At 38.1% G+C, this 26205-nt stretch overlaps 2 protein-coding genes across 2 annotated transcripts in view; both read left to right on the plus strand.

Moving 5' to 3' along the window:
• Positions 1-11617, plus strand: part of HSF5 (heat shock transcription factor 5) — a 36111-nt gene extending 24494 nt beyond the window's left edge. The window contains exon 6 of the mRNA XM_028521524.2: positions 9381-11617. Within this exon, the coding sequence (XP_028377325.1) occupies positions 9381-9451 (71 nt within the window). The 3' untranslated portion in view covers positions 9452-11617. The remainder of the gene's footprint in view (positions 1-9380) is intronic.
• Positions 11618-14319: 2702 nt separating this feature from the next.
• Positions 14320-26205, plus strand: part of RNF43 (ring finger protein 43) — a 57451-nt gene continuing 45565 nt past the window's right edge. The window contains exon 1 of the mRNA XM_028520128.2: positions 14320-16596. Coding sequence (XP_028375929.1) covers positions 16345-16596 — 252 coding nt within the window. The 5' untranslated portion in view covers positions 14320-16344. The remainder of the gene's footprint in view (positions 16597-26205) is intronic.

Genomic DNA, 26205 nt, shown 5'->3' on the forward strand with positions numbered 1-26205 from the left:
GGTATCTCCTCTATTTCCTAATGTCCTGGAGGCCACATCTTTGCCCACCAACAGCCTGTCGAGATATATGCCTCACCAGTGACAGTTACCTTCCCAAGAGGAACTCTGGTGCCTGCTGTTAAAATAATAATTTCCTCTCTTTCACTACGTAATATGGTTATAAGTGTAACTGATAAAAAATAATTAGCACATTAGTTATCATTAACTTTTCCTGTTTTTCTTCTGAGTAAAACCTTATCCTTTGGTTAGTGGTATTGATAAAATGAGTCTTAATTGACCTTGGCTTCCTGCTGTGAAATAGAAGACCTGTGAATACTGGTATTATTATGACACGTACTTACATTTTCATTTCAATAGGGCCGGAGAGCAAAAAAAAAAAAATGACTTAAGCGTAAGCTAGAACCTCTTTACTAAAAAGTTAGCTTTTGTGATGAAAGTGTAAACAGCCATATAATTTATAAACTTGCAAATTATTATTCCTTGACAGATCTTAGCCTAACAGTTGGTCTACAAAATTAAGAGACTTTACCCTAAGTCAGTGTAAGATTTACTGTTAGATGACTTTCAAGTGAACTGACATCACTTAAAATTTCCAAAGCCGCTCTGTCATCTTCTCTTTGCTCCAACTTCCAGCGCCGCCTTTCTTTTCATTCTCAGCTATGACTTGTTGCTTATTTTCCTGAGAAAAGAGAAGCAGCTAGAATTTTCGTATCTTCCCATCAACAAATCAACCTCCTGTTATAACCCTACACCTTACCTTTCATCCAATCATAGTGGAAAAAGGCCAGTCCTTCAATTTGTGTACAGAATCCCATCCCCTTCTGTGTGCTTACGGACTTAGCACTTGTAGCTCTTCCCCAATTCTTCAAAAATCACACTTTACCTTTTTATGTTAGATCATTCGTGTTAGCATATAAATATGCCATCACAGGTTCTATGTTAAAAGAAATTCACCTTTCCTTCATTCATAATTCTGTCCAGCTACTACTCCATTTTTCGTTCCCTTTTAAGAAAAGCTCCTTGAAAGCATATCCTTTCCTCAACCGGGTTTTCCAATCAGGTTTTCATTCCTGCCACTCAACTAAAACTGCCCTTGTCAAGGTTTCCAGCGACTGCCTCGTTGCCACATCCAACAGCCAGTTCTCAGTCCCCACGTCACTGGACCTCAGCAGCGTTTGAACAGATTACTCTGACCTTCCTGACGTACTTTCTTCACTAGGCTTCGGGAACATCACCCTTTCTTGGTTCTCCTTCAGCCTCACTAGCTAGTCCATAGTTTGCTTTACTGAATCTTTACCTTCTCTAACTCCTAAATATTAATGAGTCTCAGAGCTCATTTCTTAGACCTCTTTTCTCCTGTCTCCATTTAATTCCTAGGTAATCCCAACCAGTCTCATTGCTTTTATCATCACCTTTCTTGTGGTGACTCCTAAATTTGTACCTCAAGCCTCAAATTTCTCTGAACTCCAGACTCACATACTATATTGCCTATGCTACGTTTTTGTTTGGATGTCCAACAGGTATTCCCAACTTTATATATTCTACCCTTTCCCCAGTTTTACTTATTTCGGGAACTAGTACTTCTAATCACTTCTAGTCAACCAAAAATCTTAGGGTCTTCCTTGACTCTCTCTCTCACATCCCGCATCCAACCCATGAGCAAACCCTATTAGCTCTGTCTCAGTGTAGATCCAGAACCCGACCGTTTCTCATCACCTTTACATGCTGTCACCACGGTCCCAGCCACCAGCATCTCTTGCCTTAGGTGACTGCAACAGCTTCTTAGCTGGTCTTTCTGTTTCCATTTTTGGCCCCATGGGGGTTTTTTTTCTTCACACAGTAATCAGAGTGGTCCTTTTGAAACGTTAATTTCCCTAATTAAACTTTTCCACTGGTTTTATATCACATTTAGAATATAAAATCCTTACTATGGTCTACAAGACGCTGAATGAGCGACTTGTAGACCATACAAGGCTCCTGACGACTGCTCTGACTTCCTCTTCTACCACCTGTCCCTCTTGTATTCCAGCCACAGCAGGCTCTTCTGTATTCTTTGAGCACACTGAACATATCCTGTCTTCACACTGCTGTTCCTTCTGCCTGAATGTTCTCCACCCAGATATTCACAGGACTTCTTTCTTCATTTTATTTACTTCTCCACTCAAATGCCAGTTCACCATAGGACACTTTCTGACCATGCTATTTGAAATAGCACCCTATTCCTCATACCTGCCCTCCCTCAATCTCTATTCTTTATCCTTCTTCATTTTTCTTCTGTAGTGTTTATCACTTCCTGATATTTTCTGTGTATTTTTCTCCCTATTTAGAAGGTTAGTTCCATGATTGCCTTAGTTCATTGCTGTATCCTCAGTACCTAGAATATTACCTGTGGTACTCAATGTTTGTGAGTGAATGAATGAATGAATGGCTTTTTCCTTCATCAGATACACTTACCTTACTGATGTATTTTTTAAAAACCCATGGAAGAGAACAGTCTTTTTAAAAAATTGCAGTAAAGTACATGACATAAAGTTTACCATCATAACTATTTTAAAATACAGTTCAGTGGCATTACGTGCACTACCATTGTTCTGCTGCTATCACCACCATCCATCTTTAGAGTCTTCATTTTGCAAAACTGAAACTCTGTACTCATTAAACAGTAACTCCCTCTTCCTCCCCATCTGCAGCCCCTGGAAACCACTATTTTACTTTCTATCTTTCTGAGCAGTCTTTTCATTAGTCACCAAAAGAGAAGTTTTGAACATATTGTGAGTCAAACTACCCCTCAGGTTTCTTTTAACGGATCTTTATGGAACAGCTGCCCTGGCCTTGGTACTGTGCCAGGTACAGTAAGGGTGCACAAGCAGTGTCCTCAACAGTTCTGCTCTGCTGAAACCGAGAACTGTGTGTGCCTCACTGAAGATACCATTCCGTATCTCGTTATTATGCTCTGACATTGAAAACGGAAGTATATTTGGTTATGAATTTTATTTTTTGTAGCCATTTTCTGCTTTCCTTTTTGTCTAGCCTGGTCATTTCAAATTGATAGGAAAAATATATTTTTAAGTGAAATGTACATAACATGAAATTAACTATTTTAAGTGAAAAGTTCAGTGGTATTTAGTACGTTCACAATGTTGTACAACCTCTATCTGGATGCAAAACATTTTCACTGCTCCAGAAGAAAATCCCGTATTCATTAAGCAATTGCTCCCATTCCTTCCTCCTCAAGCCCTTGGCAATCACCAACCTGAGTTCTGTGTTCTGTGATGTCCTATATAAATGAAATGCAATATGTGACCTTTTGTGTCTGGCTTATTTTACCTAGCTTAAAGTTTTTAAGGTTCAAACACATTGCAGCATGTGTATCAGAACTTCATTCCTTTTTATGGCTAAATATTACATTATATGTATATACCACAATTTGTTTATCCATTCATCTGCTGATGGATATTTGGGCTATTTTGACCTTTTGGCTATTGTGAAAAGTGCTGCTATGAACATACCTGTATATGTATTTTTTTGAGTGTCTATTTTCTTTTTTTAATTTTTAAAAGATTTTATTTATTTATTTTTAGAGAGGGGGGAAGGGAAGAAAAAAGAGAGGGAGAGAAACATCAATGTGTGGTTGCCTGTTGTGTGCCGTCCCATGCTGGGGACCTGGCCCACAACCCTGGCATGTGCTCTGACTAGGAATTGAACCAGCGACCCTGTGGTTCACAGGCCTGCACTCAATCCACTGAGCCATACCAGCCAGGGCTCATATAGATTTCTAGTGTACCTTTCTATGATACATGATCTGTGTATTGCCCACCACCCAAAATCAAATCATCTCTCATCATCATATATTTGGCCCCCTTTACCCTTTACTATTTCTCCCACCCCATTCCCCTGGTAACCACCATACTGTTGTCTGTGTCTATGAGTTGGAACTTTATATCCCATACATGAGTAAAATCATATGGTTCTCAGCTTTACGAAGTGGTTTTTCGTTGTGGTTTTGGTTGCATTTCCTAATGATTAATGATGTCGATCATGTGGTTATTGGCCATTTATATCTTTTTTTGAAGAAAAGACAATTTTTGAGAACTATTATAACATATTATATCTGATGAAATCTTCTCTTGTTTTGGTTAAGTTTCTCTTGACTATAGCCCTAGTGTGTGTTATTAGAACAGGAGTTGGTACACTTTGGCCCCTGGACCAAATTTACCTCACTGCCTCTTACTATGTGGCCTACATGATAAGCATGGTTTTTGCTTTTAAATTGTCAGGGAGAAATCAAAAGAAAAATATTTCATGACACAAAAATAATATGCAATTTAAATCTCAATGCTCATAATGAAGTTTAATTGGAGCACACAGCCACATGCATTCATTTATGTGTTATCTATCTATGGCTCTTTTCACACCACAGCAGCAGAGCCAAGCAGTTGCAATAGAGGCCATATGGCCCACAAAGCCTAAAATATTTACTATCTGGCTCATTACAGAAAAAATCTGCCTGCTCTGTGTACTCTGTTTGGGCTGCTATAACAAAAATACCATAGAATAGGTGGCTTATGAACACCAGAAGTTTATTTTTCACAGCTCTGGAGGCTGGGAAGTTCAGGATCAAGGAACCAGCAGGCTCGTTTTCTGGTGATAGCCCCCTTCCTGGTTCATAGATGGCCATCGTCTTACTGTGTCCTCTCGTGGCAGAAGGGACAAGGGAGCTCTCATCTCAAAGGGCACTAATCTCATTCATAAGGGCTTACTCTTATGACCTAATTACTTCCCAAAGGTCTCACATTCTAACACCATCACACTGGGGGTTATGTTTCCGTGTATAAGTTGGTGGGGGAAACACAAACATTCAGTCTGTTGCCCCCTGAATTAGCAAGTCTTTGTCCTTAGCTTCTGATCTTTTCACAGCCCCAATTGTTGATGGCCAGAGAAGCCCTTAAGAGAGTAAGGAGGTACTTGTGGGGAGGGCTGACAATGGTCTAGTAGTTAGTTTAGTTCTTGTAGATAACCAAATGTTTTTATTTTGATAGATAATGAACTCTAAGGTTAAACTATGAATGATGGGAATCAAATGTAAAATTCCTGAAGTACCACTTAAATTTCAACTGTCACTGTCATTAAGAGAAATGATCATAGTGGAACCTCAATAAGGCTCCACCTCACCTAACACATTACAATTCCATTCACCTTGAAAGACGCCATTGGCTCCAAATTCTATATTTGATTCTGACATGAAACATGGGAATGTCATTATCCCATTGAACAGGAACATTTTGTGTCCAGAACTTATCAGAGTCCTTCTGTGACCAAGTCATTTTGAAAATTTGTCTGCTCTGTTTAAGTAGGGGCATTTTCTCACACTTCAAGATTTCTTCAAATTTTTTTCTAGTAAGAGACTTGAATTTGATTTGCATCCCTGTGGTATTGATTTCAATAGGTGTGCATTTTGTTAGAAGGAGGTTGTTAATCAGTCATTGCCATGCTGTGTGTGTAGGCCTTTGGAGCACAGGTTGACTTAAGGAGATACCTTGTGGATTTAAAATACCAAGAGGTAAGGAAAACTAGACTCAACAATGCACCTCCAATTTCTATAATGGTATTAACCTAAACTGAACATGCTCAAATAGTAATCTTATTGTGGAAACTGGACTGTCTTACATTCTGATGGGATATTTATAGTTAAGGGAAACTAAATGTTTAAGAGTGAAGTTCAATTCATTCCTGAAGAAAGGAATTTTGTAGCTGTTGGATGATGGGTGAGATTTCATTAAGGAAATAGCCCCCAAACCCTCGAGAGTGCTTGCGGTAGGAATTAACATTCCCAAACAAGTGGAGGCAGGGCTCTTGTCCCTTAAGGCCTTTCAGCTCTCAAAGCAACTTAGCTGCTACAATTTCTAAATACTGCACTTATCTTCTCTGACGAGTATGCAACGTTCTCTTCTGAATGAAGTCATATAAACCGCTAATAGCACCAGGCTGGTGTACATCTTTTATATTTTTATTGGTCTCTAGACTCTAACTCCTTGATTAGTAGCTTTGCTAATTAAAGAAGCTCACTTTAGTAAAATTATTATGTTTAGATGCTTGTTATTAGAAGCTGTGTGCCAAATGCTATTTTCAAGCTCAATCATTAAGGTTCTGAGGGTTTGTTGCTCATACTACTTTATATAATTCACTCCGAGGCTGTTACAGTGTCATGTATCTATCTACTGTTATATTGAATATGTCTGTCTGTGATGTGCTCTTGTCCATTATTGAACCTATCAACACGATAAAGTCTTAATAAGCAATTAAATAAATGACAGTTTTCACTGAAAAAAAGAAGAGGGTTTGTTGCTGCTCTCCTTCAGTCTGCTACCCCACCTGAAATCTGTAGTTGCTTTAATAGTATTTGCCTTTGTCATTATCAAGAATCCCTGCTCTGCTTTCAACCTTGGGTTGCAGTTGGGTCTATCCAAAATCTTTATTTTAGTGTTTTCCGTTAGGATATGGCCTGTCCTTCTTGTCTGATATGGAGCTGAAGTGTTTAGAGAATGATCATAAGTTACTCCTATATGTTTTGATCAGCTTTTTAAACTCCTGATGCCTAGGTTGTACTTTATACCATCCAAATCAGAATGTATGGGGTAGGAGCTGTGGGCATCAGTATTTTTTTTTAAAAATTGCAATATGCAGCAAGGTTTAGAAACCACTGGCTTTGCTTGTTAGTCAAAGTTAGAGGTTCTTCCCCGTAGTATTTATTTACTCCTCAGGAGTAATTAGATGACTTTAACAGGGATTTTCTACCTTTGTCATCTCATGGCACACATGAACGAATTACTAAAATCCTGCGGCATGGCAAAAAAATTTTTTTTCCAATCTGACAAAATAGGTGTAATTTTGATCCATTCACACTGGTTAGTGTTGTGTTGGCTGTTGTCATTTTTTTATTTGACAATCTAAGGGAAGAGAGGTCAGTGCCCCTGACTCAATAGTCAGATATTGCATGTTTTAAAAATTCTTGCAGCACATCAGTGTGCCACAGCACACTGGTTGAAAATTGCTACCTTATAATAATAATGCATTTCAGCCCTGGCTGGTGTAGCTCAATGGATTGAACGCAGGCCTGCGAACCAAAGGGTCACTGGTTTGATTGCCAGTCAAGGTGCATGCCTGGGTTGTGGGCCAGGTCCCCAGTAGGGGGTGCTCGAGAGGCAACCACACATTGATATTTCTCTCCTTCTCTTTCTCCTTCCCTTCCCCTGTCTCTAAAAAATAAAAAAATAAAATCTTTAAAAATAATACTAACACATTTAAATTACTTGGAAAAAAGACGTGATATATATAAGATAGTACCATTGTCGTTATTATCAGTATTATTTAGACTATAAAGAAGCTGTTTTATGGTAAAATGTACATAATATAAAATTTACTGTTTTAACCATTTAAAAAAGATTTTTTAAATTTATTTTTAGATGGGAAGGGAAGGAGAAAGAGAGGAAGAGAAAGAAACATCAATGTGTGGTTGCCTCTTGCATGTCCCCTACTGGGACCTGGCCCACAACCCAGGCATGTTCCCTGACTGGGAATTGAACCAGTAACCCTTTGGTTCACAAGCCTATGCTCAATCCATTGAGCTACACCAGCCAGGCCATTTTAACCATTTTTAAGTGTACATTTGAGTGGCATTAAGTACATTTACATTATTATTATTATCATCTCCAGACCTTTTTTCATCTTCTGATCTCCGGATCCATTACACAGTAACTCCCTTCCCTGCAGCCCTTGGCAACCACCATTCTACTTTCTTCTCTATAAATTTGACTTCTCCTGATACCTCATATAAGTGGAATCATACAGCATTTTCCTTCTATGACTGACTTATTTCAGTTAATGTCATGTTTTCAAGGTTCATACAGGGGTGTCCAACCTTTTGGCGTCTCTGCGCCACACTGGAGGAAGAGTTGTCTTGGGCTATGCATTAAATACATCGTGACATGTAATCACAAAAAAATCTCATAATGTTTTAAGTAAATTTACAATTTTGTGTTGGGCCACATTCATAGCCATCCTGGACTGCATGCAGCCCACGGGCCGCAGGTTGGACACCCCTGTATGTCAGAATTTCCTTCCATTTTAAGGCTGAATAATATTCCATTGCATGTAGTTTATTCATTTGTCAATGGACCCTTGGATTGCTTCCACCTTTTGTGTATAGTGAATCATGCTGCTCTGATCATGGATGTGCAAGAGGCCAATTTTAGGTGACAACCTGATGGTCTGTTCTCCCTCTGTAAGATGCTTGTCTGAATAAATTGCTTGTTTTTTATGGGTAGATTGTAAGTGTAATTCACCAGATGAACAAATACCTGTCCCTGATGACTGGTCTGTCTTCTACAAAATATGGCAAAAATATACGTACTGTTTCAGATGCTTTCTAGATTTTCTCAAAGGAGGTAGTACAATTATTTTATTGAATAGCTCTCACCCAGGCTGTAGATCAATCCCACAGAGGTTGTGTTCTACAAACACAGTGACAAAAGCCTGTGTTTGTCTAGAAAGAAATAAAGGAGTCATGCTATATACTCTAGTTTAACTCTCAGATGCCACTAGGGCAAAATTGTAAATTTCAAGACCAACCTCAAAGGTTCTCTAGTCATGTTATGACTTTAAAAGTTATGAACTAATTAGATTGAATCTGGAAGCCTCGTTTAGCATCCTTCTATTTTTGTCTGTGTTACTCAGAATAAGCCATTTAGTCTACTTATATACATGGTCTTAACTTTTTGAGAACCTCGTACCTGAGCTGAAAGCTTACTTTTTTACTTATTTCTACTCTCAGTGAACCACTCTTTGCCTCCTGACCTCTGTGAAGTATGTGCTTTCTTTTTTACAAACAGTTCAGATAGGTGTTTTTTTTTTTTATGAGATCAGCTATGTTAGTCAATATGTGAAAAATTTATGGGGGCATACAACTTTGAAAAAGTAGTGATTACTTATTTTAACATTGTAGAAGGCATTATTTTTTCATATTCCCACAGTCCACACACCTAGTCTTACAACATCAAATAAATGAATTTTCATGTGTATTTTTCACCTGATCCCTTTGACACTTTTCCTTAATTTTTCACTTATAAGAAAAAGCATCTTAAATGAAAAAAGGCTTGGCCACATCACTGAAGGGATGAAAACTTGAAACTTTGTTAGTCTCTCTGGGTTAACAAATGGGCTGCATCTGTGTGCTTTCGAAGTACAGGAATGCCCTAAAATTAGAATCTGATGAGATAATGATTTTAGAAACATAAGCAACTTGTTCTTCTTGTCTGAAGACTTGCCTATCAAACCCTCCAGTCTGAGAGGCCGAGACTGAGTAAACAAACCTTCCTTTCCAGATCTGCATCTGCTGGTGGACGTGGCCTGTAAGCAAGAGCACTTTCCAAAGGAGGAGGAATTAAAAGAGTGAGGAATGGACGACGTATGTGACATTCCAGCTGTAGCTGGAAGCAGACTAGCCGTGCACATGACGCACTGTTGGGGTTTCTTCAGTTCTGTTAAGGAAAAAAATATTTTTGTTTTGTTAATTGAGAATTTTGTTAATTGAAAATTTGGAATTTGGTATTTACCACAGCCGTTCAGTTCAGATTGTTTACCTTGACAAACACTAAACATCTAGCAGCTTTTTTTTTCCTGCTGCCCAGATCCCTTTCGAATGAAAATTCCCGGCCTTCTGTTACAGTGGAGACGCATCTGAAAACTGCTGCATCTCTGGTGCTGGGAAATCTGTGTGTGCTGATTTGTCATCTCACCACTCTCAACTTACGGTCAGCACATCTCCAGTGGGGACTTACAGTCTATTTGTTTCAAGCCACAGTGTGATTCTTTTAGAGAAGATTGTATGAGAAATGAAGGCGTATAAGGTCACCAAGAATCACAGGTCCAAATGGTTCAGGAATTCTGGGGAAGAAACTCTGGGAAAGAGCTAATTTTCTAAGTGATTAACCAGGAAATGCTCTTAACTTTCAAACCCAGCATTCCGTTTCAAGAGCAAGGCCTCCGGACTTGGACCATCCATCACACTTAACAGCTTCTAATTATTTTATATTAATGGGAGCATTCTTCTATTTTCATATCTTTCTTTCATTTTAATGATTCATTATTATAAATGATAAGGTTTTGTTAATATATCATTTATTTAAATGTCTTCTAAAGAAAAGTATTTAACTTGTTTAATATACTTATAAATGCTGGTAGATTTAAGAGTTTCAAAACTTTGTATTTTTATTGCTATGTAGGATAGAAGGATAAAGGAGATATGTATAATATTTTTACTTTGGGGGGAAATATACAATGTGTGAACAAAAACATTAAGAGATTATATAACAATGCCTTATTATTTTCGTTTTTACATTCAGTAAGTATAAATTCTCATTTATGTCAGATCTGGTGCACAAATTTTGGGATAAACTGATTAGTAGTCATTTAACAGAAGCTTTACCTCCAGTATTTTTAATAGTCCTTGTCCGGTTTAAGCTTCTGAGGGGATTTTAGATGGCGGGATAGACTCTGACATTTTTATCTTGTCCCCTCTGTAGGACTCTACATTTGAGTAGTAGGGCTGTGGGACTGGTTTTTGGGAGAGGTGTTTTTGTTCACTCTCTGTGGTTGATCCCTTACTTGCTCATCACAGGACAGCAAGAAACTCTCTGATTTAAAGTCTTTTAAATTGGCTAGGACTTTCTTACTGGATTCTGCTTTAGTTTTCTGCACTGCAGATACAAAAGGAAAGCCTAGGAATATGAAAGTAATTAAAAAGAAAAGGCACTTAGTGACATAAGTACTATGTTAGCATTGTGGGTATAACAATTCATTAAATTGCATTGTGCCTTTCCAATGATGTCAAACCCTAGAAGTGTTACAGAGATAGTTTTTTTTTTTTAAAAAAAGGATGAGCTCTGTATTGGTGACTCAGTTTAGATATGAAAGTAGGTTCTGAAAAGTGACCTGTTTGGTCCATCTGATTCTAAATAGTTGATGTCCCCGTGATGGGCATTTATTCATCTTTATTAGCAAGGTTTCAAAAATGAACAGATTATCAAGACTACTACATCTTTTGGCCAGACTACGTCTTTTGGCAGAGTATATGAAGAGGAGACCCAATTTCCAAATGAAGGAACTTGGCTTTTTCTCTGTCATGTTGAAAAGCTTATGTACCGTGGTGCTATTTCTTCTTGTAAATATGCCTTTCTTAGCTTTGTCTGTGTAGAAAGAGATAATATATTTTGAGGAACATGTGTCAAGTAGGAACCTTGGCATGGATTTGGTTTCAGTGGTTTTAAGGCTTAATTAACAAAATGCCTTTATCAGCTTTCCAGACTTTTTTTTAATATGTATATGAACGCAACAGACCGAGGAGCCAGGCCTCCTGCTATACTCACATGCCCGCTGCCTATCAACTGAAGCTATCATCACTGACTTGGGTAAAACGGAAAAAGACAAAATGAAATCTTGGTGTGAATTAGCCAGTCGGGTCTGACACATACTAACAAGTTTCCTGACTAGCACTCCAGTGTTTCAGCACCTTAAGCGTGATAAATTTTAATCAGTCAACAATAAAGTAAGCGTTTCAACTTGACTTGTTGTCTTGCTTGTTTTTACTGTTTAATTGGTGATTATTGGAAACCTCAGTCATTATGACTGTTAATCACAGCAGTCAAGTTCAAAAGAATGCACTCTGTTTTTCAAAGAACCTGACTTTTTAAGAAAATGTGTCCTGGCTTTTTAGTTTTTTCATTTGCACTTGAATAGAGGTTGAATTTTTTAAATGCCATTATGGATAAGGACAATTCTTAGACATATTTATAGAAACCTAGTTTTTTGGTAGAGGATGGTCTTCAGTAACTTTAGTCGATCCAGATGTGAAAGTAAACACTGAAGGATGGCTTGTCTTCTGTGTGAGAGTGGGTGGTACATGTCAGACAGGTGGGCATTCCATTACCATAGTGACGGCGTCTTTATGACATCTCCGTGGAAGCTGTGGTGTACCAACCCCTGAGGGATAACTCCAAAGCTTTAAAGCCAGAGAATCATTTTTCTTGCTTGTCAGTTCCAGTAACCTAAACAAACACAGTATATCAGTGAACTAAACTACATAGAGATGTTTTGTTTGATCCTTAGTATCTCAGGGTACCCAGGTTCATGATACCTGTTATCATTATTCCCAGATCTTAGAGTTTCCTTAAGAGAGGGCAACCACATTTCTATTTTTACCTTCTTTCAAGTAAATGTGCATGTTAACTCAGTTTGGTTCTCTTAATTCCTTTGAAAGATTTAAGCAGAAATAAGTAAGGTGCCCTGGCTTTTGTAGTTCAGTGGATTGAACGTGGGCTGTGAATCAAAGGGTCGCTGGTTCCATTCCCAGTCAGGGCACATGGCTGGGTTGCGGGCCAGGTCCCCAGTGGGGACCACATGAGAAGCAACCATATATTGATGTTTCTCTCCCATTCTTTCTCCCTCCTTTCCCCCCTCTCTAAAAATAATAAAATCTTAAAAAAAATAAGTAAGGCAAAGTTCATTAGTAGCTCACTTTTCTTTAACTTTGAATATATTTTGCATGCATCATATATAAAAATGTATATTTTGCATTATTTATGCTGTACTATTATATGGCATACATAAAATAAAAATATAAAACCATAACAGATTTTTAAAAATTCTCTCCAGAAGAATTAAATCTATTTCTACTCTTTAGGAAGGAGCTATAAAAGGTCTATATTTACATTATACTCTTAATGTCCAGCCAATAAAGAATAAGTGCTAAATTAAGAATTTACATTAGAATTTATCTCTCTACTCTACATTAGTTATTAGGCCTAAAATGTCAAGACTGTCCCATAAACCTTCTTTAGGGAAAAACTGCTCATGGTAAATAGACTACTCATAGTTTTTTTCTTTTAGAGGCATTATGTCATTTAATCTTTACAATAAACCTACAATGCAAGTATTATGATCCACATTTAACAAATGATCAATTTGTACAATTAAAAAATTTAAGCCCTGGCTGGTGTGGCTCAGTGGTTTGAGCACCAGCCTGCGAACCAAGGGGTTGCCAGTTTGATTCCCAGTCGGGGCACATGCCTGGGTTGCAGGCTAGGTCCCCAGTGTGGGGCACACGAGAGGCAGTCACACATTGATGTTTCTCGCCCTCTCTCCCTTCCTTCCCCTCTCTCTAAAAATAAATAAGTAAAATATTTTTAAAAATTTAAGATGGATGTTATGTGCTTCTTACCACAATTTAAAGAAGCACATAACAAATCTTAACCATTTTCTTTTTTTTACAAATCTTAACAATTTTTAAGTGTACAGTTCAGTAGTGTTAACCACATTCACATCATTGTATGTTTGTACAATTTGGAAAGATTTTTGGCAGAGGTCAAAAAATGTTAGTGACAATTAAATATAATCTGGTAAATTTGAAAATTCAAATGTTAGAAACATACTAGCATCGCATTATTTCTAATGACAAGATTACTGGAAAGGCTATAGTTCGTGAATGTAGTAATCAGCCAAAAATTAGTTTTCTGTTTCCTACATTCTCACAAGGCATATACACTTTACCCCTTTGCTTGTATTTATGACATAGACTTACCTGCAGTCCTACATGGAGGACGTAGGTCTAGTGCATAGTATTATTTCACCTCCCAAAGATGTGAGAAGAAAATAGCGGATTCTAGACCTCTGACATCAACCTGATCTAAAAGCTCCATAGAAGCACAGTTTAAAAAGGATCTATTAAATTTAAGTCAGTAAGCACTGAAGAAAAACTGCATAAAATAGAGTTCTTGCAAGGATTGTGGACATAAGAACAATAAATCAGTAAGTATTATAGCACAGGATCGCTTTATTCTGGCTTTGTGCCATTTATAGACACTAAAACCCAGAAAGAGCAGAGATCTCTTTGAATTTTGATTTGCAAAACCCTTTGTCTATTCATCTTCTGGGTTTCCTTCCCCCCCCCCCCCCCATTTCCTCATACCACTGTGCTCTTACGTGCAGAATCTGCTTAGGTGTCTGTTTGAGTGGCCCTGATTTACATGTGGTAGCTTGCCTACCCAGAGAAAGGAATTGAGGATTCAATTGGATGCAGTTTGGCTGTGGCTCAATAGAGGGAGTAGGGGAGCTGAGAGAAGAGAGAGCAAAAGAACGTGTCAGGTTAAGTGTGTGCGCGCCCAAGCCGGAGCCGGAGCCGGGAGCCCGGAGCCAGGCAGGGGGAGGAGGGGCAGGATGGGGGGTGGTTGCCTCTAGCTGCTCCACCCTCACTTTGTGTCAGCAGGTAGAGAGCGTGATTGCAGGCTCAGGGGAGGGAGGCCGAGCTAGAACACCAATTACAAACCACAGGCTTCCTCCTCTAGGGAGGTGATCCAGAATTGTCTTTCTGGAAGGGAAGCACTCGAATCCTTCCGAACTTTCCAAGTCCATCCATGATTCAGAGATATTGCCTTCTCCCTCTGGGATTTTCTGTGTTCCTGGTAGTGAACTGTTGCTTTGCTTCTTTGCTCTTTCAAGATTTGATCCTTTTATGTGCTGTTCGGGGAGAAAAAGAACTTTTGTTAGAAAGGCGATTTCAGAAATGACTTTGGATTCTCTATAAGTGTTTTTAGAGTTCTTGGGGACAGTAGCTCTAACCCTGGACTGAGATTTTGCCTTTGACCTGCATGGATTATTTTTTCAGGCTTCGGAATTTCTCAGCACCTACCTGCAGTGTGGGGCACTTGGTTTGGTTGCAGAGTAAGAAGGTGGAAGAATGAGCTGTACTTGGTTAAACAGTTGAAATCTTTTTTGAGCAGGATCTATAAAAGCATAATTGAATTTGTTTCACACCCGTGGACTCCAGTGGGCCCGACAGCGCAACAGGTTTGCAGATTTCTTTTGAAACTTTTTTTTCCCTCCCTCTGCCTCAGCAAAAGAAAGAATCTGTAGAACAGGTTCATGTTCAATTGCTTGGCTTTTCAGCACTTATTCTGAAGACTTTATAAGATTTTTAAAATTTGACCTCTGAACACAGTGGGCTTTGTGATTGAAGTGCATTTATATTTACTTTACTAAGGATGCACATTTTAAAATTTTAAAATAAGATTTTATTTGTACAAAGACCCCAATTCTCAAGTGTGCTTAGAAATAGCACAGATCTACCCTACTCAGGCTTTTTACTTCTTCAGAGTATTCTGCTTAGAGCCTGTAGGCTAATCACCTCCCTACTCCCCCTATCTTTTATACCCCACCCCCTCAAGGAATTTGAAAACGTGTTAGGAATAGTCCTTTGTTTTACTTATGAACCTAGAAAATTACAGATTATAAAATCAGGATAATAAAGTAGTTTCCAAAAGCATCTCATGGGAAATCAAAGTGCTTGGCATTCTCAAGCAGGAGAATAAAAGCTGGAATTCCTTAGAGAGAAAGAAAAGTAAAGATAGAAATATGGGTTTTAACTGGAACAAATAATTGGAAAGTTAGCCTTTTCAAACATTCTCCTAATTTGAAAGTTGGAAAAGGTGGTAATGCTCAGGATTATCCTGTAATAAATGAAGACATAAATTACCACCTAATTTACAGGCAAATTTAGGTAGAACATAAAAACATTATAGTATATTTTAAGTTCATGAAAAGCATTATAAATTCAATGGGCCTAGAACTTTGGCCACATTGCAATGCAGTTCAATGTGTAAACTTTTATTAATACATGTTGTAGCATCTTGAGACATCTCTCAAGGTGTGACCTGAAATGTTGTTCCCTCTCCTTCCCCATTTGAAAGAAAAATTCTCCTGTGATCGTTAGCCTTTTACCACTGACAAATTTTGAGATTTAACAAGGGCCATCTCTTCACTTTCTGAGCTGGAGTTTTTTCCTCTCACCTTCAATGCATGGCCTTAGTTGTTTACTTTGCCTTGTTTTGTTCATTAACATTGGGTTTAGTGGCTCAACAACTTGATGCATATGGAAGACCAGCACCCAGTGATCTGACATAATAAAAATTCAGGATGTGACATTCAACCTCAAGCAAAGTTGGAAATTCCAAAGAGAAGTGGTGATATCTTTATTAATAACAGTGAAGATGGGAGAAAATGACATACCTGCAGCAGAAGTGGGCTGAAAATACCGTCTTCCCTGCCAGATCAGGAATGCCACCTGTTCTTGGGAATATACTTTAGAGAAAGGAAGGGCCAAAACTATGGCTGGGGTTTCTGAAACTGAAGCATAAATTCTCTCTTCCTTCACTTGTCTGGATCCAAGAAGCTGCGTTTGGTATTAGCTAGTGGAAGCAGTATGTATGGCCGAAGTGCATTGCTGCAGCTGGTAGCATGAGTGGTGGCCACCAGCTGCAGCTGGCTGCCCTCTGGCCCTGGCTGCTGATGGCTACCCTGCAGGCAGGCTTTGGACGCACAGGACTGGTACTGGCGGCAGCGGTGGAGTCTGAAAGATCAACAGAGCAGAAAGCTATTATCAGAGTGATCCCCTTGAAAATGGACCCTACAGGAAAACTGAATCTCACTTTGGAAGGTGTGTTTGCTGGTGTTGCTGAAATAACTCCAGCAGAAGGAAAATTAATGCAGGTAAGGACACCTTTCTTATATTTCACTTTCCATCTGTTTGAAATATGCCTTTCTCCTTGTGTCTCCCAAACCAAATGCTGTGTTTGAGGGCTTCTGCGGCTTACCTTTTTCATCTGTTCCATCTTTTAAGGATATTGCCTCATTGGCATTCTAAAACAAATTCTGACTTTATACTTGAGAATAAACATATAAATCCTACATTTTAGAAGATCACCTGCTTATTTTTAGCTCTGATAGTTACACTGCATTTTTAGATACACATAGTAAGACCCTTCTTTGCAAGTGATACATTCTGGACATAATATTTTGATAGGTGAAATATGTAGGCTTGTATTTAATTGAGGACTGTTTAAATCTGAAGTGAGCCCTAGGGAGGTTGATTTTAATGGTCAGCAGCACCCTGAAATTCTGGAATGCCCTTGGAGCGTATTTGATCACTGTGTCACTTTTGAAAATCAGTCAAGCTTGAGTGCTCCAGCTGGCTGTACACCTCAGGTGGCGCCCATTGCTGAGCCCAAAATGGAGAGGCCTGGGTCACAAAATGGACACAAGGTGCGAACTTGCCTCCTGATCCCTTCAGCATCGTCTGTACATAATTTTATGATTTTCAGACACTTAAAACTGAACATTTTTTATTGATGCACAAAGTTTCTCAGATACAGTTTTTCAGGCTTTCAGGCTGTGAATTTTGCCTATCACTCATTCATAGCCTGCTCCTTCTGTGTTGAATTTGTGAACTGAGGAGGCCCATGGCGTTTCACAGGTGAATTGCTCATTCCCGCAGTGAGGACAGAGCCTAGAGGGCCGGGTCTCTGCAGTGTGGCCTCCCAGGGTCGTATTCCCTAACATTATGTTGTTTGTTTATCGATTAAACTTTATTTATAAAAGGACACCTCTTGCTGTATCTCTTAGACACAGGTTTAAATGTTGTTAAATATGATTTATCTCAGCATCCAAGCTCAGATTTCTATTTTTTGGTATGAACAGAACCAAAGTATGATGTGAATTTTAATTCTGGTCTCTCTTGAAAAAGAAGCTGAGAGTTTTGAACAAATTCTAGAACTCCCTTTCCAGACATGGATTTTACATTTATGATTTAGTTGTTCTTCATGATTACTTTTTAGGCAGTATTTTGAAGCTGGGATAAGGGAAGTGGAAGAAGAATTGGGTGAGATGGAAGGCCCTGCTATTTAGAAAAATAAACGGGGAAAGAGGATGTATCTGGGAAAAAATGGCTTAAGAATTTTTGTGTAAGAGTCTAATCATTTAATTTGCACTCTAGGATGGCATTAGGAACATTGAAAAGTTGAAACATAAATCATTTTGAATACAACAATTAGAAAGGAAACTTTCTTTCTGACCATGCCCAGTTAGTTCCCGGAATCGTGAAGTATGGGCTTCATTTTATAACCTTAGCTGTTTTACCGTGCGGCTCTGTTCTGGCCTCTGAGGTGTCTGGGAGCTGTACTAAGCTTTGTGCCTTATTAATGTCCTGTGGCAGCAGCATATTCAATGGGTTAATTATATACTGCATAAAATAGTGTCCTTTTTATTTTAATTTTTTTCTTCTGTCATAAAACTCTATGTAAAGTTTCTGTGTTTTCACAGAGGGAAAGGTATGTGAGAGGCACTAGCTGGCATTCTCTTTGCCACTTATTATTTTGTCAGTCATTATCGTATCTTCTCTTATTTTGCCCTTTTCCTCATGGTAACATTTCCTAATTTTTTCAACTGTTAATATTGAGCCTATTAGCATACTTTAAGTATTGTCTCTTTATTTTGAGAAGAGGGAATTTTATTGTTTCTATTACTTAGGAAAGGCCTCTCAGGCTTTTACAGAGGTTTGTGTCGTTGGCAATTTTCAGTCATTCTTTACCTTTTCTGTCCACACAAGCATCTTCTAGGTCATTAATAAATAAACTTGTAAACTAGCCTCGTATTAATCTCTCGTGACTGTCAGTATTGTTCCTGGTTTATTGTCTATTAATCAATTTTTAATCCAGAATAGTTACTAAATTGTCTTAATAGTCTCTTGTGAGACAATTATGTTTTAAAAAACAACCTTTTAAATGGTAAGCATCAGTTCTTTTTTATCCACTATTGGATTAACTCTTTCAAAGAACTCTGGTGTGTTGGGGGCACATGGCTTTACACGCCTGGAATCCACACTGTTCATTCCTTATCAGATTGCGCTGCAGCTCAGGTTCACTCATCTGTGGGTAACCAAGCCTTCCCCGTAACTGGGGTTCCATGTGTGTCCCCTACAGCTGTGCTTTGCTGCGCTTCAGCTTTCCTCGTGAATGGCTGTGCCCTGGTGTCACAAATCCAAAGCGTTATTCTCTGTTGGCTTTAAGGAATTTTGGACAATTCTATGCATCCTTCTTCTACCTATGAATGAATTATTTTAGCTGCCTGGTAATTTTGATTGTCTCCGAAGATGCAGTCAGGTCTTTGTAAACCTGGGCACGCTGTGGATTGGGAAATGTGAAGGTATGAAAACAGGGATTAAAACAAAAATCCTTGTGGTTTCTGGAATTTCCAGAGAGTTTCAGAAAAATCTAACATTCTGCTCAATTAATTCAAGGTACATACAATTTCATAAGGGACAAATTAACTAGATTTTCACTTGTATTACAATTTTGATTTTTCTTAGACAAAGAGAGCTATCCCTTGACAGGGTGCCCCCAGTTTCTTTAGTAATGAAATGGACCATAGAATTGTCTCTAAAATAATTGTACTTGTGTCAGCTTCATCTGATGGCTGTGTGTACAAGGACATTGACGTCCAGGCCTTGGTGAATTTTTGTCCCGAGTCTTATGCCTCACTCTTTGTGCTTAGGTTTCTTTTCACCTGCAGTAATACTCATCTTACAAGAAACATTTAAAGTTTTAAACTTTATTATTATTATTCTTTTTAGAGTACTAAAGGAAAATCGAAATAGAAGAGGAAATGTAGCCTTTGCTATTTCTTCCATTTCAAAACTCCCCATCTTAGCCCTGACCAAACTAAATTGGTTTTCTTTCTTTTCTGCCCAAGAGCCTGCGTCTTTGCACTACCAGGACATTTCACATCCCTGTGCGTGTTGCCGTTGTCTGGAAAGTGTCTCCCTCCTTCTTAGGTTTGCCCTGCATTTGCCACAATCTTTGTCTCTTTCTTTCTTCTGATTGCCTTCCACTTCTTTGCCTACGTTTCCACTTAATATTTATATTTAGGATAACCTTCCTTCCACTGCTATTCTGATCAGTTATTTTCCTAACTACCCATCAAAAATATTTTTAACTCTGTGTAGTGACGGATATTACCTAAACTTATTGTGTAATTATTTTACAATATATACCTATATCAAATCATGTTTACATCTAAAAGTAGTGGAGTGTTATATATGCCAATTATATCTCAATTAAAAAAGAGACAGAGAAAGTGGGAGACCAAAAAGAAAATCCATTTTAAGGAAACTTTCCAGAGTTCCTCCTTACTTGGCCGGTGACTGATAAAGAGGACTAAATAATAGTGATTATAACTTCTTGCAATCTTTTATTTTTCATTTGAATATATTCTCCTGGTGTATAGCATTGTAGATGGTAAATGTACTGGAGCTTATGCATTATCTGATCATCCAGTTTTCTAGTTTATTTACTTCTTTTCAATGTTCATTTATATTATTTCTGATAATATGATTGCTACCACTTCTAAAAATGATTACAGTCTTATTTTCTTTCTTAATATTTTCCTTACTCATAAATGTTACTAATTAGAGGGACAACTCAAATGAATCTTCTCTTCTCAAAGCAAAAGAGCTAGAGGATCTGAATGTGGTGCAAGAGAGGTCACCAGTTGGACTGTTAGACTTTTCCTGCTCAGCTGGTTGTCCTGGATTGTCTTAGACTCCAGGATACGGTGATGATCAAGATTAGAATGCACTGCCCTGAGGCTTCAGACCTACAGTGGGAGCTGTGGTAGGTCCGCGTTTGGGCAGCGGCAGTGAGCGCCTCCTGGGCCCGTTCCCCCTGCATGAGGTCTCTGCTTGCCCCTTCATTCACCTATTAGTCAACATCTCGTTATCTCATCTTTGCATTTTTACTTTATTTGTTGTCTGGTCCTGAAATGAATTATTTGGGAAGGGAGAGAAAACTTTATTACAAAGTTTTGGACAAAGCCAGAGATAATGCTATATAGCAAAACTGCAGTTGACAAAGCGACTAAACTGTGACTCAAGGGACTGACTTTCATTTCTGACTCTGCCACTACGTTGGCTGGGTGATTTGGGACAAAATGGTTCACCTTTCTAGGCTTTAGAGTCTCTATCTGTAAAATTGAGGGATTGAAATATAATCATAACAAACTTGGGCCGTGATCATTACACATATTAGCTCATTGAATCTTCATAATAACTTCATGAAAGAAATGCAGTACTTTTACTTTTCACATTTTACAGATAAGGAAACTGGAGCTTAAACTGTTGGTATCTGCCAAGGTCATGACCGTAGCTAGTAGGTTGCATAGTTGGAACTTGAACCCTAAAGCCTGTACTTTTCCAGCTCTAAAATTCTATACATCTAAGAATGCCATAGATGAACAGAACACCAGCAGAGGTTTTGTATGAAATGATTAATTCCTTTCTACAATAGAAAGGAATGATAATAATGAATATTGTTCTCTGAGATTGATCCAGAAAACACAATATCCTGCTAACTTCCAAAACCTGTATATTTCTTCTATTCTCTCATTTGTGTTTCATTTGTGAAGATATTTGTAAAGCAGAATGTTTATTTGCTCAGTATCTCCATTTTAAAGTAACAACATCTTTCTCTTCATTTTATAACAGTCTATGGTAAATTATATAACATAGGAACCCACCATAGTCTTTGAAACAACATGCATTGAAACAACAATGGCATTGACTGCCATTACTCAAGCTCCTTTAGAAGCAGAGATTTCAAAGATTTTTGCATTGAAGCCAGCCTTTTAAAGAAGTATTAATATTCAAATTACAGTCAACTCTCATTTATGTTAATGGAGGTAGGTGCAGATAATCCAATTAATTCGTAATTGACTTTGGAACATAGTCAGAAGTACCCATCAGATGTAATTCCTCTGTGTGCACAATCTCAGGTGCTTGCCTCCTGCAGTGCCAGCTCAGACCCTTCTGACTTGGCTTTGTTGTTAGAAGCCTGGCACCCAGAGGAGAGAAGGAAGCTGCAGGATATTTTTAATAACAGATTTTCAAGTTAAGAAGATATCTCTTTTATAAGCACGCATCCAACAGATTTGTATATACAATGGTTTCATACTTCATGTGGATTCCAGCAAAAATTGTATGTGTTCATATTTGTAAATCTCTGTGGTCAGGAGGAGGTAATGAATGACCTGTGCCCCCGCTATTGTCCCTATCAGTCTATTTAGTGTTCAGTTAGCTGGTTCTGGGGGTAGGTATTTCATTGGTTTTTATAGTAAAGTGTGCATGTGTATGCATGCATGTTATAATTTTCTGTGTAAAAATCAGCCATAGTTGACTTTGTATAGAGTATTAAGGATATTCCTAGGGCTTATGGTTAGGTTTGTTTTTAATAGGTTTTGCCTTTATATTTTATTCACAGAAAGTGTTTTCTTGGAACTTATTCTGTTTTTCTCTATTATTCCCTTCAAATTGCTGACTACAGGAGAGGAAAAAGATGTATAAATGACCAGTGTACTACTATAAATGTCCTGTCAGGAACCAGAATTGGTAACAGGGTATTGTTAGAGAAGAATATGGTAATGATGTTCCATTGAATTTATATATTTTCTTCCAAGGAGCTTAAAATGGCTCGCTAATATGTGCAAGCCAGATGAGAACAGGTGATATTGACTTCATTTTACAGAAAATAAAACAAAATGGGAAAGAGAAAGCAAGTAAGTTACCCAAGAACAAAGTTGCAGAGAAATGGACCCAATCCGCTTTGTAGGAAATAGAGGAGTAATCCAATTTTTAAGGTGTCTGAAGATGTGGATTTCTCAGGGACCAATTCTACTGAGTGAAAATTCTACAAAGCTAATATATGGTCAGTGGCTGAGATATCCTCTACTTGGATCTATGCTGCTCAATGTGAAAGTTCAGTCAAAAGAACTATTGGTGAAACAGTTTACCAACTTTGTCTCAAAAAGCCCTATGAGCTAATGCTCTGACTAGCATTCATTGTTCTTCTGAGAAATGTAATTAGAGTAAAAGCCAGTCTTTACCATGAGCCCTAGGGCATTTGGGGTCTGGCCTGGCACCCCCACCTCTTACCTCCTCTCCCCTTCACTCTGCTCTAGCACTCTGACCTCCCCATTGTCCTTCAATTAAACCAGGCATACTTCCCCCTCAGGGCCTTCCCCTTTACTAGTCCCACTTACACCCCAGTTATTTTCTTCTCTTTGTCTTTCTAATGTCACCCCTAAATGTCAAATATACCTTGTTCTCGGTGAGGCTTGCCTAAACCATCCTATTTCAAAGGATTCTCCCTATTCCCCTGAGTCATATTCTCCTTCTCTGCTTTATTTTTCTTTACAGACATACTGCCCTGTGACATACTGTAATGCTTTACTGCTGCAGTTGTGTGTCTCCCTTCATAGATTATGAGCTCTGTGAAAGCAGGGATTTTTGTCTCTTTAGTTCAGAGCTGTATTCTTTTTTTAAAAAATATTATTTATTTATGTATTTATTTTTAGAGAGGGAAGGGAGGGAGATAGAAAGAAAGAGAGAGAAACATCAATGTGCGGTTGCTGGGGCTTATGGCCTGCAACCCAGGCATGTACCCTGGCTGGGAATTGAACCTGCGACACTTTGGTTTGCAGCCCGCGCTCAATCCACTGAGCTAGGCCAGCCAGGGCTCAGAGCTGTATTCTTGAGAATAGTGCCTTAGTATATATATACTTAGATATAGTAGATAGTCAATAAATATTTACTGAATGAACATGAGGAACATTGTGGTGGTGCTAACTCTGATTGCTGGGGAATAACTTGAGGGTGAAACAGATTTATTTATCTCATCATATTTTAAGTAGACCAGTTCTTTTGAGTGCTTTGGGTTTGGTATAGCATACTCTGTTCCTTTACTCCTCTGTCTTACTGGCAGCATCTCCTAATTCAATCATTTCATTTTACAGAGGAAGAAGCAGACTCAGAGATATTAGTGGTTTGCCAAAGAACTTCCAATCTACTGCCACATCTTGCTGGCCAGTATTTTTGGTAAACCTTATTTATTTATTTTAAATTGTTTTGGGTCATTGCAGGGAGATTAAAAAACAGATGTTGGCATATATTTTCCCCTGGACACTCCATTAAGAAGATATTATACACTGCCATAGGGTCTCTTTCCTCTTTGGTCCATAGACAATTAGAAGGCATACTTTAAAACAAATGAACAAATGAAAAATACCTTGCTGCAACTTGGGGCTACTTTATTTGGTACAGATATCATTTATTCTGCTGTAGAATCAGTACACAGCAATAGAGGCTCTTTATGAAGTGTAGGCTGGGAATCTTACTCACTGGGGGTTGCGCTGGATTCCCTACATGTCTTATAATGTGGGCCGCCTACTGTGTACCAAATGCTGTTGTGGCAGGTCCTCAAAGATCACAAAGAACAACCCTAGCCTGGCCCAACTGAGGAGCTTCAACTTAAACAGCAGAAGGCAACAGGTGCGGGATGCCAAATGAGGGGTAGACACATTGCATAGACACATTGGAGTGCTGATTTTCACATTCTCAGGAGTCATTTAAATGACTTTGGTAATTCTGTCTTCAGATGTCCCCTATGACTGAAGAAAAAACAAACTTTTAACCCAGGCAACTTAAAGCTGGAGGGCAACTAAACCAGTCATACCTTCTACTTTTCTCTGTTATCAGTTAAATATAGGCTATAATATGGCCTGTATAAACATTCCTGTATGTATGATACTCATCTGTAGTATTTTGTTTAGAAGTCCAAATAACTAAACATCATGGCTTTCTTTTCAAATTCCAAACAGACTTCCTAAAACGTGCAAGAATTTCCTTATAAATTATAGTAAAATTAAAAAGAAAAGTTGAGCCATAAATAGAATTCAACATATTGGGAGTTCTTTTGAATTGATAATCTCACAGGCTCACTTTTAATTCTTCACAAACTGCATAAGGAAGAAATAAATAATAAGACTGTAGAATGTGAAGAGTATATGAATATCATCTTGATTCAGCAAAATTTGTTTTTAATACCAAGATTTTTAAAGGTTATTGACTTTAGTCATTAGTACCTGTTATTCCCATTCTCTGAAATTTGTTGATTTTAGTGTTATATGAGGGATAGAGAGACCAACTCAGGAAGAATGTATACATCTGCTATGACAGCATTAGGTTATTACTTGCTGTAAAGTTTGTAAACTGTATGGTATACATTACATATATTTTTATCATCATTAGAGATTATATAGAATTTAGTTGTCCCCTTTGGGTATATAAAAAGTCCATAGGTGCTTTATGTCCATTTAAAAAGCAAAAGCAGTCCTGACTGGCATGGCCCGGTTGGTTGAGCATCGTCCTGCCAGGCAAAAGTTCACTGGTTCGATTCCTGGTCAGGGCACATGCCTAGGTAGCTGGTTTGGTTGTCCCTGGTCAGAGCATGTGCAAGAAGCAACTGATTGATGTTTCTCTTTTTTTTCTCCTTCCCTTCCTCTCTCTTCTGTCTATAAATAAATAAATAAATAAATAAAATCTTAAAAAAATTAAAAAGTAAAAGCAAGTCACATAACCTTTCATATGTTGGGGTGGAGCAGGTAGAGTAACTAAATAATCTTTAAGATCCTTTCCAGCTCTAAACATTAATCTATTTAAATATTTTAATTACAGTGTTTTATTTTTATTATTTTTTACTTTTTTATTGAATTTATCGGGGTGACTTTGGTTAATAAAATTATACGGGTTTCAGGTGTACAGTTCTATAACATATCATCTGTATATTGTATTATGTGTTCCCCACCTACCAGCTCTGAACATTTATAGTTTATGCTTATTCTAGAAATAGACTTTGTATACTAAAGGGACAAGTAACTTGCTTATTTATTTCTTTTCCATGAGATAAGAAAATTTGGTAGTCAGTACAAAAGTCACTTAAAGTCACACAAAAGATTGGTAGCAAAACTAAGCAGCAGACTCAACTGTATTCTTTTCTCTCTGGTCCTTTGCTGTCTTTACGTTCAGTTAACACACACACACAAAAGAGTTTTTCTCTGGAGCTTTGTCTTTTAAAATATCTGTAATGCATTGAGGAGCCTTTTTCTGAATCCATCAAGGACATCCCAGTAGCTAAACCACTCTAACTTCCATCAGTTCTATCACAAACCTACATCTAAGTGAATCTGAATCTCTGGGAAGGACCCTAGTAGTGGAAGGAGGATGTTGCATCTGATCCTGAACTACTTTGTGAAGTTGGATTTTTAGAGATAAGCTGAATAGTTACTGTGCTATAAATAAGATTTGAGAACAGCTGGTAGATGTGTGAGGCTGGGGGATAGAGTTCTAGTATGTAAGCATCTGGAGACACCTGGGAGGAGTGAAAATGGGGCCATCTGATTAGGAACTATGCTGTGTTATTAAACTGTGACTTTCTG

Source organism: Phyllostomus discolor, chromosome 8 (genome assembly GCF_004126475.2).
Source record: "Phyllostomus discolor isolate MPI-MPIP mPhyDis1 chromosome 8, mPhyDis1.pri.v3, whole genome shotgun sequence".
Taxonomy (NCBI): Eukaryota; Metazoa; Chordata; class Mammalia; order Chiroptera; family Phyllostomidae; genus Phyllostomus; species Phyllostomus discolor.